Here is a 13,221-nt window from a genome sequence, read left to right as displayed (position 1 = left end):
TTGTAATGGTTGGTCTTTGGAACATAAGATAAGAGTACTCGAAATTTTGCGAAGTCGAGTGTGTCTCTTCGAAATAGACTGTTGAAATTTGAAGTTTATGAGCCAAACCAGAAACGCTATGTTCGAGGATTTTTTTTTGAAACAGTTTTTTCGAGAATTTTAAAATGTAAATGCTTACTCTTTTTTTAAAAAAAAAAATTATGATTAAGTGTGGGATCTTGTGTGTTGTACTTGAAAATTTATTTAAATGTAAATGATTACTCTTTTTTTTTTAAAAAAAATTATGATTAAGTGTGGGTTCTTTTGTGTTGTACTTGAAAATTTAAATATCTAGATATCATTTGGTTCGAAGAATAATCTTTACTATATTAGAAAACTTCAGCCCCACATAAAAATAGATTTGGTCTGACTTGCTTACCCCAAAATTAAATTACCAATATGCCTTAGAAAATTATACTTTACTTCATATTATCTCTAGGTAAAATGGTCAAAATAAATACACATCCTTTCACGTAATCACATTTAACTTCAAATTTGAAATTCAAAATTAAAATTGAAGAAATCGATTATTTTTTTTTTTTTCACGTCATTTTCGTAAAAATCATTTGATTTGATCATTGTTTTAATACATGCAAACGCATGTGCATCTTTCTATTAATATGTATAATATTTGGATGGTAAACGCAAATGTAGATAATGTACTAAATAATATACATATATAGATAATATACATATATATATATATATATATATATAAGAGAAAAATGTATTGATATGTATGGAGGATAAACTTGCACTTTATGTGAACATAATTTGATGGCTCCCTCTCCCATGTCCCATAAGATATTTTCAAATTTTTATATTTAGAAGTATATATATTTTACACGCAATCCCTTCTATATCTTTTATGTTTTAATATCTTATCTTATAATAATGTTTAAAGAATCAAGGACAATACAAAGCATATTCGAGAGGATAATATCATAATAGAATACACCTACCACCTCACTAGTCACTTGTGCAGGCTTTGCATCATTGCATGTACGTTAATGCGACATAAATTAGTGAACCTCGACGTGGCGAATTGTAAAGGGAAAACAGTGTCTTGTTGATTTTGCAAGTATTCAATTTAGTTCTTGGATTTTTTTTTAAGTGTTACGTGCGTCAAAAATTATTGACATATTCGATTCCATGTTAGTATTTAGTACTATATATATAAAAAAAGACTAAAAACGAAAATACATTATAAATAACAAGATTATAACTCAAAATCGAATATTTTTCCATCATCCACACACAACAAAATAAGCAAATAAACAAGAACAGTTTAACTATTATCTCGATTAAAATGTTTTGTTTGTGAAATAAATACATAAAAGATCCAATTTAGTAAATCTAGATTAAGTTTTGGTTTATTCCCTTTTTTAAAAAAATAATAAATCCCGTGAAAGCATGTATATGTACATATGCAAAAAGGTTTCGAAAATAGAATAATAGAAATCGAGGATTTGTTCATGCTATCATTTGAAGTCGATCCAAGAGTTACAAGTCACGCGATATGATGTTGCAACTCTTTAAATTAAGAATTGAGATACTGAACTATGTATAACATCGAAGCATTCATAAATATGTGCATAGTTTGTTAGGATCTAGGTATCAAATTAATTATGCAAATCGAAAATGATTTTCTTTTTAAAGTATAGTTAAAGGGAAAAGATTTAAATTGCATTTGAGAGGCATCCAATTGCAAATCTTGACTTACTCCTTAAAAAAACTTGCAAATCGTGAAGAGCAAATATAAAAGAAATATATATATATATATATATATATATATATATATATATATATAAGATATAAAATTGCTCATATGTTCATAAGCGAGTTGGTCTGAGATGACGTGAGAAAAGATTTTTCAGCGTTGCGGGTTCGATCCTTGTGTAGTGCATATTACCTGTAGAAATATTATGGGATATGCTATGCTCTGGGGTTGATCATGTTGCTCTCTCTTCGTGTATATCCTTCCATTTAAGTCAATGAACCTTTGCATCGGTTAACGTTTTTTTTAAAAAATTATATAAAATCAGAAGGGAAAATGTGAAACACGTGTACGAAGTACAAATGGATTCCATCCTTCAACCAATGGCAGCCACAATCATGTAGGCCATCCCTCTCCTTTTTTGCAAAATGGAAAATAAGGATATAAAATTAAGAATTAAAGCTCGTTTTAATTTTTTTTTTAAAAAAAAAGAATAAGAAAATTAAAGCTTTTTATAGATAGGAATATAGCCATCATTGTGATTTTCACTACATTGACGGTTGACCATCAATCAATAAAAAAAAAATTCAATGGAAAATTTGTTGAGATCGATAATCGATGGTATATGTTTAAATAGTATAGTTTATTTACCTCTTGGTATAACCTTTTGTTCCCCATATCAGTGTGTGAATCATGAAAGAAAACCAAGAAATGTCCAAAACAAAAGAAATATTGGATTGGGTCCAAGTATCTATCGAATACTAGAAAATTGGATTTTAAACCAAATTAAATTGATTATTTTTTTGGGAAATGATATTTGTTCATTTTCAAAGTTTGGTTTAAATACTCTAATTTTTAATTTCAACTTTTTATGATTCGATTGTTACACTATAAATTGACGAAACAACATTTTCTAAAATCACGTCAGCAATTCGATCAAAATAGCTAAAAATTAAAAGTCAGTGTAAAAAAACCAAAACTTAAAAATTTTGTAGATCAAAACTCAAAATTGAACAAGTAAGTGAAAATAAAAACCATTTTTTCATATATATATATATTTTTTAAAAAAACAGAGAGAACAAAAATTTATTTGAAATAACAAGTTAAATTGTAATGTTTCAATAAATTTATTGTGTTAATATTAGTCGACTAATAATAATTAGATCAATTCCGACACATGGATTGGACTAGGCTGTTAAAATTTGACGCTGCAGAGTTTTTTCTACACACTACAACAAACACAAAACCAGCTGCCACAACACAGAGGCTTTTGCGACACCAGGTGGTTGGTATCTTCTTCTTCAAGCTTCGAATGAACTCTGATTCCTTCTATTTCCCCGGTTTTTGTTCACTATAATCTTCAAGTGTTGCGGATCTGAAGTCTTATTGTTGTTTCGAATGTGCTGGGTTTTTGTTTTCAGACAAACCGTTCGTGTTTTAGTACGTTTTCAGTGATGAGATAATCGCTTTTTGCTGATAAAAAAATCTCTAGTTTTTCAACTAGTTAATGAATCAGAGGAACCCATATCTTTTTTTGTTGTTGAAATTGCCGTTTTTGGTCTGGTTCTTTCTTCATCTTTAGTCAACTGTGTGCGTGTGTGTGTGTGTTTCAATTTAGTTAAAAGAAAATGAAAGAATGGTGATGTGTGTTTCACGTGAAAGAATGTGTTTTTGGATGTATTTGTGCCTCTTGTTTGTGTCCGCTTACTTTTGGATTTGGGAAAGTATATTCTTGAAATTATTTCTGTAAATATATACATTTTGTTGTGAACGCCTCTGAGGTTGTTGATTCGATGGATTATGTTTCTTTTTAGCTTTGAAGAGAGTGTGGCATTGAGAAATGGCAAATATAGACATTGAAGGAATCCTGAAGGATATTCCTTCAGATGGCCGGATCCCCAAGACGAAAATTGTGTGTACTTTGGGGCCGGCTTCTAGGTCGGTAGAGATGTTGGAGAAGCTTCTCCGGGCAGGCATGAACGTTGCGAGGTTCAACTTTTCTCATGGATCACACGAATACCATCAGGAGACTCTGGAAACTCTGAAGATTGCAATGCATAATACTCAAATCCTTTGCGCCGTCATGCTTGACACGAAGGTCCGTTGCGAAATTTATACTCGTTTCTTTGTGTGGATTTGTGGTTTGCTTAGGGATTTTTGTCTTTGTTTTTCAGTATTTAACTTATGATTCTGATGTTTATATTTTACCAATAGCGTAGTTGTCAAAAATGATATTGGCTGAGGGGAATGGTGTTAAGTATATTCTTGGCATGCAATTGCTTGTCCTTTTTCTCAATAGCTACCATATTCAAACAATTGAGATAGAGATCAGATTTACATATATTTCCTTATTGGTCCTTGTAGATGCTTTAGCTTTATTAGCACGCTGTGCAAAGCATTTATCAGGAGACCGTGCATATAATGAAGTTTTCTGACTAACTTGTAGATGCTACTACTTTGGGTGAGTTTATTTCAGCATTTGTATAAAAAAATGTACATTGCATCCAAACTTTAGTTTCCTCGGACTTGATTTTTGTGATCTTGCATCTGAAAAATTGGTGTTACATTGATTCAGCTGTGATAGCTCTTTGTCTTGAGACATTAACTTTTCTCAGTCAAAGCGAAAATATTAAGTCTGAAATGGCAATTTCATTTTGTGAAATTCTTAATATTCAATTATTTGCATGTGTTATCGCTCAGGGGCCCGAGATTCGAACAGGTTTCCTGAAGGATGCAAAACCTATTCAACTAAAGGAAGGCCAAGAAATCACTGTAACCACGGATTACAGCATAAAAGGAGATGAAAAGATGATCTCGATGAGCTACCAAAAATTGCCGGTTGACTTGAAACCTGGAAATTCCATTCTTTGTGCAGACGGTACCATCACACTTAAGGTTTTATCATGTGATCCTGCCAATGGAACCGTGAGATGCCGTTGTGAAAACACGGCCATGTTAAGTGAGAGGAAAAATGTGAATTTGCCTGGTGTTGTCGTAGACCTTCCAACACTTACGGACAAGGACAAAGAAGATATCCTTGAATGGGGTGTTCCAAATAAGATTGACATGATTGCCCTTTCTTTTGTTCGTAAGGGTTCTGATCTTGTCAATGTTCGAAAGTTTCTGGGTCCTAATGCCAAGCATATTCAGTTAATGTCAAAGGTATTGAGAACTATTATTTTTCATTCTTTTCCCATATAATAGTATTAATCCACTGGCCCTATTGTTTTTGGCAGTTTATGTGGCTAAGCGATCAAATGTGCCTGTTGTACAATTCAGAATATTTGATTCACATTGTTATCACGGTTTTAACTTCTACAAAGACAAATAATGAGTCCTCTGTTTTCATTTTTTGTGGTACTTAAACCCACACGAACGAACAGCGAAACCCACACGAACGAACAGTTCGCTGTTTTTCTTTTGAAACATTTGAGAATTCCATGACATTTTCTTGTAAATCTATTGACATTTATTTAACCATCAATCTTTCTTTTTATCCAAGATTGAGAATCAAGAGGGAGTTATCAACTTTGATGAAATCCTCCGCGAGTCCGATTCATACATGGTTGCTCGTGGTGATCTCGGGATGGAAATTCCCGTGGAGAAGATATTCTTGGCCCAAAAAATGATGATATACAAGTGTAATATTGCTGGAAAGCCTGTGGTGACTGCCACTCAGATGCTCGAATCTATGATCAAGTCTCCAAGGCCTACACGTGCCGAGGCAACTGACGTGGCAAACGCTGTCCTAGATGGCACAGATTGTGTTATGCTTAGTGGAGAAAGTGCTGCTGGAGCCTATCCTGAACTTGCTGTGAAAATCATGGCGCGCATCTGCATTGAGGCAGAATCTTCTCTTGACTATGGAGCCATCTTCAAATCAATGATCAAGTCGACCCCACTACCAATGAGCCCGTTGGAATCACTCGCTTCCTCTGCGGTTCGAACTGCAAATAAAGCTAGAGCAAAACTCATTGTCGTGATGACACGTGGTGGAACGACTGCCAAACTGGTCGCCAAGTACAGACCCGCGGTCCCAATCTTATCAGTTGTTGTCCCGGTCTTGACTACTGATTCATTTGATTGGGCTATCAGTGACGAAACCCCAGCAAGGCAGAGCCTGGTATACCGAGGATTGATTCCAGTTCTTGCTGAAGGATCTGCAAAAGCCACAGATGCTGAATCAACTGAAGTCATATTGGAAGGTGCTATGAAATTCGCCACAAGCAGAGGCCTTTGCCAGCCCGGTGACGCTATTGTTGCCCTTCATCGGATCGGGAGTTCTTCTATTATCAAGATTTGCTTGGTTAAGTGACACTCACAGCACTGATATGATTCCGTGGAGTTGCATATTTGCCCCCCTTATTTTTTGTTGGAAAATAAATACAGTCCATATTCGAGTTTGTTTTTGTTGTTCTTGAACTGGGGATTCTTGTCTTTATTTAATGATGTTCCTGGACCTCGCTACGGATTCTTCTGATTGCTTCGTTATGTATTGAGGGTTAAATTTTATGATTCATTCTTGTTTGTCCATTTCGTGGCTGAGACAAATCCCAACCTGCAGCCTTGCATTATAATCTAATGAAATTAATCTCGATTTTGTTTGTATTTTATCATGACTGACCCTCATCTTAATTTTCATTTTTTGACAAGTATAAAATTTATATAATCGAAGTTATTAAATCATAATCTATATTTGTGTGTCAGTGAAATATATCACAACTAGGAATGCAAACGTGTTGAGTCAAGTCCGAGTATCATACTACTTGAGCTCTTGAGTATTTAATTTTAAACTCCGGCTTCACTTACTCAAAATCTGGAGTTTCTCAAGCTCATGCTCGAAAAACTCAAAAATATTCGTAGGATAATAGAACTATTGGAGAAAATGGGTTTTGAGGCTTATTAATCTTCGAAAAGTAATTGAGAATGAAACGTGCAATAAAAATTGGCAAAAACTCCTATGAGACGGTCTCAAGGGTCATTTTTATGAGACGGATCTCTTGTATGGGTTATCCATTAAAAAGTATTACAATTTATGCCAAAAGTATTACTTGTTATTATAAATATGGGTAGGGTTGACCCGTCTCACGAATGAGACCGTCTCACAGAAATGTTACTCATAAAAATTTAAATTTACTTGAAAATTAGAATCTACATTTCAGGTAGATAATTTTACAATATTAATTTACTCATGAGTAGGTCTCCTGTCAATCCTACCCATATTTGCAATAAAAAGTAATACTTTTGGCATAAAAAGTAATATTTTTTCATGGGTTACCCAAATAACAGACCCGTCTCACAAAAATGATCCATGAGACCGTCTTATAGGAGTTTTTGCCTTTACTCATAACCAATTTCGGATAATGGAGAAATTAATTATTGAAGTTTGACAATTGAAACTCAATTAAGTGTATTAAAAGAAATGAGGGTATTTTCTTACACAATGGTAGATTTTGACTTCCATAGAGTTGTGTAGTACGAGCTTTCTTGTATTTAGATCGAGTGCTCAACCAACCGAGGGTGAGAGAGTTTTTATGCATCGATCGGATCCATGTGATACTTAGCACTTACGCATCATCAAGGAGAAAAGAGGTGATTTTATCTATGTGATTTGGGAATGAGCTTGATGACGTGACATGTGGTACAATCAGCATACACGTGGCAATGATTGGATGATATGGAGGTCAAGTATGCACCACTGGGACGTGTGACATAGGCGGTTGATAACCGTTGGATTGAAGGGTTAAGATGAAAGGTTGTGATGATTCGCAAGTAAATGTTGGATGAAATATGGACCATTAGATCAAGGTGGTTGAGATGTGATGCATCTAGGGTTGCATCAAGAGCTGTCAAATGGTTTGGGCCCGTTTCGCTCTGCTATATAGGCGAGTTGGGTTGACAAATTTACAACCCGCCTAAATGGTAGGCCGGTTCATCAAGTGGTGGATTGTGGTGGGTTGCGGGTCAACCCACACCAACCTGCCAAATATAACTAAAAATTGGTAGTTCGGCCCTTCCCGCACTGCCAAATATATGGGTTGAGTTGATAATTTTCGAGCCCACTTAAATGGTAGGTCGACCCGCCCCACCCCGCTCCACCAACTGGCAAGTTTTGGTAGGTTGCGGGTTGGCCCACCTCGCCAACTCGTTTTGACAGCTCTAGTTGCTTCCAAGGGATGTAATCATCGTGGAGAGATGCGATCTGAATCGTCCGATTCAAATGGACGCACGAGATTGAATTTGAACCTAGGGACACAACTATTAACGAAAACTTCTCTCAATACTTAAATATCAATAAATAGATCCTTTGTCGGAATGGAATGATGTTACACATTCAAAAATTCGAAAATACATAGAATTTTTGTTCCTATTGATGCATTATTTCCTTCATCATATTTGAAGGTCCAAAAAAATTTTAAAGTTTGTCGGGTTTTGTAATTCGGGGTGCTCTTTGTAGCGTAAAATTCTTTATTTCTTGAAATTAAGAAATAAAAAATGGATACAAAGTGAATTTGAGAAATTAAATAAATATTGGTGGATGCAATATCTGAATAATCCCTTGATTTTCTTCTTCAATGACAATTTCTTGATGAATTTGAATTTCTTGAGTACTTGATCTTCTTGGAAGACAATTTGACGTCTTGATTTGATGTTTTGATAAAGTTAATTCGATGGGTTAACACCTTGATATCGAATTCAACTTCAAAATTTGGGAAGAATGCGATGAACTCCTTGAATCGCACCTTGAAATTCGTTATCTTGAATTTGATGGAGAACACGATCTTATTGAATTCGATTTATTTGATGAAGAACACGAACTTCTTGAATTTGATGAAGAACACGATCTTCTTGAATTTGATTTATTTGATGAAGAACACGAACTTCTTGAATTTGATGAAGAACACGAACTTCTTGAATTTGATTTATTTGATGAAGAACACGAACTTCTTGAATTTGATGAAGAATACGATCTTCTTGAATTTGATTTATTTGATGAAGAACACGAACTTCTTGAATTTGATGAAGAACACGATCTTCTTGAATTTGATGAAGAATACGATCTTCTTGAATTTGAATGAATTTAAATATATTTGAAGAAGAACGCAAATAATCCCTTGAATCACGCATTGATCTTTTTGAATTTGATAAATTTGAAGAAGAATGCCTTAAATTGCGCTTTGATCTTTGTTGATTTCCTTGAACTTGATTTGACAGAAAAAACTCTTGAATTCTTATACTCCTTTGCTTCAGTCTTCTGTGTTGTGTCTTTAAACTCATGAATTCTTCTACTCATTTTGCTTCAGTCTTCTATGTTGTGTCTTTTGTTGGTCATCTGCCCCTATTTATAGCTGAAGGATGCAGATTCCTACCATTTCGATTTGATGAGATGTCGCAATTTGATTGGCTCCTCATGATTCATTTTGTGATTATCTTCCATTAATCACAAGATTTGATTTTAAATACTAAAAATATTAGTATTTAATTTCATTTGATTCAAGATTGATTTCAAATACTAAAAATATTAATATTATCTTCCAATTTGTGCAAGATACAATCTTGATTTAAAATCTTGATTTGATCACAAAATATATTAAAATATCAATTAATTAACTATTTATTTTTTTAGAAATTTAATATCCCAATAAATAGTTAATATTTTTTATTGATATTTAATATTATTTTGTATTTAAGGTCAACAAATTTAATTGTCTACAAATGCCTCCTCGAGACTTATTCACAAATATTTTTTTTTGAGTGTATAAGTCACAATAATTACTTGCAGCAATTTGATCTTTGAGATTGCACAAATCCTCAATTCAAATTTAATTCCCACCAAATTTTCTTACATCTATATATTTTCTTTTTTCTCAAGCAAACGAAAAATGAAAACTTTTATTTCTTCTTTATGCATCTTCTTTGAATGTAAATTTTTTCTTCCTTCTATTCATATCCATCATCTATAAAAAAGAGAAGTATTAGCGCGAACATTGTCTCTCTTGATCAAAGTACATGTAACGCCCTCAACCGATGAAGATGTTACAAAACTAACATGACCTTCGAACTGACGCGGAAAAGAAAATTTTTGAAAGATGTATGCATACATCAAACCTTACTTAAAATATTTCAGAATAGTTTACAAACCAAATCCAAACCTTAAAATTTATAAAACTTGCTTACTTAAAATACATCATAAAGTTGCAAATAACTCAAGACATAGCATAGCACACTCAACACATAACACACTCATCACATAGCACACTCATGCATCGCCCGCCGGTCCGACTCCTTGCTCTTCTTCATGCCCGACATTGAACTCGTCGACGTATGCATAAATGACATCCTCATTACCTGCACCATTCAAGTATAGTGAGTCTAAAGACTCAGCAAGTTTATGCAGTAAAAATCATGAGATTTCAATTATCATTTAAACGTAACATAACATAACATAAACTTATCATTTGGTGACGAATTATGCGAAATTGTGGCAACCATCGTAATGGGCACATTCATCTTTCTTGTTGATAAACAATCATATGGCATTACGCCTCGTAACATTTGTTCATTCATTTTCGGAAGCCCCTTCGGAGCTCATCACGGAGTACCTAACCCGTACATTGAGCCGTATTTGGGAGGGCCCCTCCGGAGCCCAAACCGGAGTACCGTTCCCGTATTGCCACCACAAAGACACATAAGACATCAAAATATTTTCATGCATCAACATATCATTCATTTTTCATATCATATCATTATCATTTCAGCATAACATTCCATCTTTGTATGACTTGTATGCCATAAAACATTCATCAAAGCATCATGATTCCTTTCATAAACTTTTATGTCGTGATCTTAAAAACTTACTCGATAACTTCATGCATATCATAGATGATTAAAAATCATACTTTCATATTGAACATAGCTTTCATGAATGAACATAGATAGGTACATGCATCACATAGCGTAATCGGTCTACGTAAGTCGTTCTTTTTGTTCTTGACGTAAAACTTGAAACTTTTTGAATAAAATATCTTAAATATATTTTAGAAGCTTTGAAATATCATAACCATGAATTTAGGACCATAAAATAACATAAAAAAACTTCAAATCAGAAGGTCATGCGTGGGGGCGCCACCTTTTGGGCACGGGCACGCATGCTCTGCTGATGGGTCTGATTGTTCGTTCTTATACTCTATTTTGCGTTCTGAATTTGAAAAAGTGGTAAACATAAAAGTTATAGAACTTGATCGTGGATTTCTAATGCGGAAAACCTCACCTCAATTGGATTTTTCAGTAAAAATGTATGCTCATTCTCCCAAGATGTGTTACTGACAGAAATTCAAAACAACCGACACACTTCGGGGCGATTTTGGCCAAACATCCAAAACGATTTTGACAAAACTCAAAACATGAAAGTTGTAGATAAATGAGTTATATTTCAAATAAAATTAGCCTCATCTTATTTGGATTACTAAAATAGACTTAACCCACAAAATTGCAACAAGTGTCACTAATCCGAGACAACCCAGCACATGCAACGTTTCAAAGCTTTAACTCAAAATAACTCAACACTTCAAAATTCAACAAACACCTTCAAAATCAGTCCTTTGCCAACTATAAACCATAAGAATCTATCAACACATTATTTATCAAGAATTTCACAAGAACGACTTACAAATCACGATATCATAAACATCATGCTTTTATGCTTCTCAAATCTTTAAAATCATGCATAAAACTCATCAACACACATCATTTCTTATCAAAATAGATATATCTTGAATGGTGGTTTAAAATTCTTTAAAAACTTGCCTTGAAATGGAGACAGAGTCGATTCAGAGTCTTGGCAACGAGCTAACCACGCAAAGAACGAGATTTTGAACTTTGGCTTACCAAATTTTGAAGAACCGTGAAGATTCAAGGAAAAAAAGAAGAAGAAGAAGAAGAAGATGAGATAATAGAGAGAAGGGGGAGGAACCGTGTAGATGAGGGGAAAAACAATGAATGTCAAGGGGACATGGGAGCATGGAATTAATGGAGCGGGAACCCGGGTAGATACATATAATAACAATATAAATTGTGTGTTGACTACATAAAACAAGATCAGTGAAAGAGTTGATGCCCCGCTAGCCAAGTTGTGGCTAAGGGCTTTGAGAGTTTCTTATTGTAAACAATCTTTGTTTAATATAATTTACATTCATTAATGGAATTTTCTTTATCTTTCTTCATAATGTTATATTGTGATATACTATTGTCGTTTTGATAAAGACCTTGAATATACTATAGTGTAAGTAAGATGAGATAGTGAATAAGAGAGATCACTATCATGAAACACATCTTATAGTCACTGTATATTCTAAACAGTCCTAGTCAATTGAGCCGTCCGCAAATAAGGATAAAGATCGCTCGAGATTGAGACTAACATTTGCGATGCCAAGTACCACGTTTCATTGGTATGGAACATAGAGATGTTCAAAGCATGCAAATGGATATTCATATGATGAATAATCGAACTACCCTATTCGGACTTTCCAAGTGGTTATTATTAATTGAGTGGATAAGTCCGCGGTTTTGGTTGTACACCATTAGTCCTTACTACTTGAAACATCATGGAGACTCTATATGCTAGTACTATACTTTGACTCGTTTACCGACTCTATAAGGGTCATCAGGTGTCGGGATTGGGTACAGTTACGACACATATAGGAGTCGATGTTTTGTTGTCAAGGATTCACCACACGCTTGCGAGTGTGGATATCCTATGCGATCTGAGGAGATATTAGTGTGACAAATCTCTGGCCAGAGTACTCGATGTGATTTAGGTTACTTGGTTTCCTAGTAGCACATGCGATGTCACTATTTGATCTTCAAGATGCATTGCATAGTTATCGAATCTCGAACGACTCTCGATGTACCAATGGTTGTTGATTCGATCGGGATATATGGATGAAGAGACCGTACTGTACGCTAACCAAAACCTACTGGTTCTTGCAGGCACTATCAGTGATACCTAGGGAATCATGGGGCGATGTTGCTAGGAGCTCTTACCATGATTCGATGGGTAAGTCGGAAATTGTTGTTCCGAGACACATGGAGTCGTGAGCCCACGGCTAGCTGTATCCCTGAACCATTGAGGGTCACACAAGTAATGGATTACTAATCCCTCATTGAGATAGTTAAATTTAAAGAGTTAAATTTAGCGAAAGAGAAGTTGGACTTCTTAACTAAGGGGAGTGAATTTCCTAAAATGACATAGGGATGGACATTTTTGGAAATCACTGAATTCGAATTCAGAAAAATTATCTTGACTTTAAAAGGTGCAGAAATGGTTTCTGTGAACATTGGTGAAATCGGTTTATCAATCGGAGTCAAGATGAATTGTATATTAATTTCTATAATAACAGGCTTGGCTTGTTGGGTTTAAGTTATGGATAATGGGCCCTAAGGAGTTAGTGTCCTATTAGACATAT

At 34.4% G+C, this 13,221-nt stretch overlaps 1 protein-coding gene across 4 annotated transcripts; it reads left to right on the top strand.

Moving 5' to 3' along the window:
• The first annotated feature begins 2,918 nt into the window (after positions 1-2,918).
• LOC140871389 (pyruvate kinase, cytosolic isozyme) lies at positions 2,919-6,275 on the top strand. 4 transcript variants are annotated; one of them, XM_073273880.1, is made up of 4 exons: positions 2,919-3,041; positions 3,571-3,854; positions 4,457-4,918; positions 5,259-6,275. In XM_073273880.1, the coding sequence occupies exons 2-4, from the start codon at positions 3,597-3,599 to the stop codon at positions 6,069-6,071; spliced, it is 1,533 nt and encodes a 510-aa protein (XP_073129981.1). In that variant the 5' UTR covers positions 2,919-3,041; positions 3,571-3,596; the 3' UTR covers positions 6,072-6,275. The 4 variants fall into 4 exon arrangements, with proteins under 4 accessions (XP_073129981.1, XP_073129982.1, XP_073129983.1 ...); XM_073273881.1 differs by having other exon boundaries at positions 2,945-3,038; XM_073273882.1 differs by having other exon boundaries at positions 3,017-3,045.
• Positions 6,276-13,221: the final 6,946 nt, after the last annotated feature.

The sequence above is a fragment of the Henckelia pumila genome, unplaced genomic scaffold (assembly GCF_033568475.1).
Source record: "Henckelia pumila isolate YLH828 unplaced genomic scaffold, ASM3356847v2 CTG_461:::fragment_3, whole genome shotgun sequence".
In the NCBI taxonomy this organism is placed as follows: Eukaryota; Viridiplantae; Streptophyta; class Magnoliopsida; order Lamiales; family Gesneriaceae; genus Henckelia; species Henckelia pumila.
Note: the sequence above shows the minus strand (reverse complement) of the source record. Positions and strands in the feature narration are given on the sequence as shown.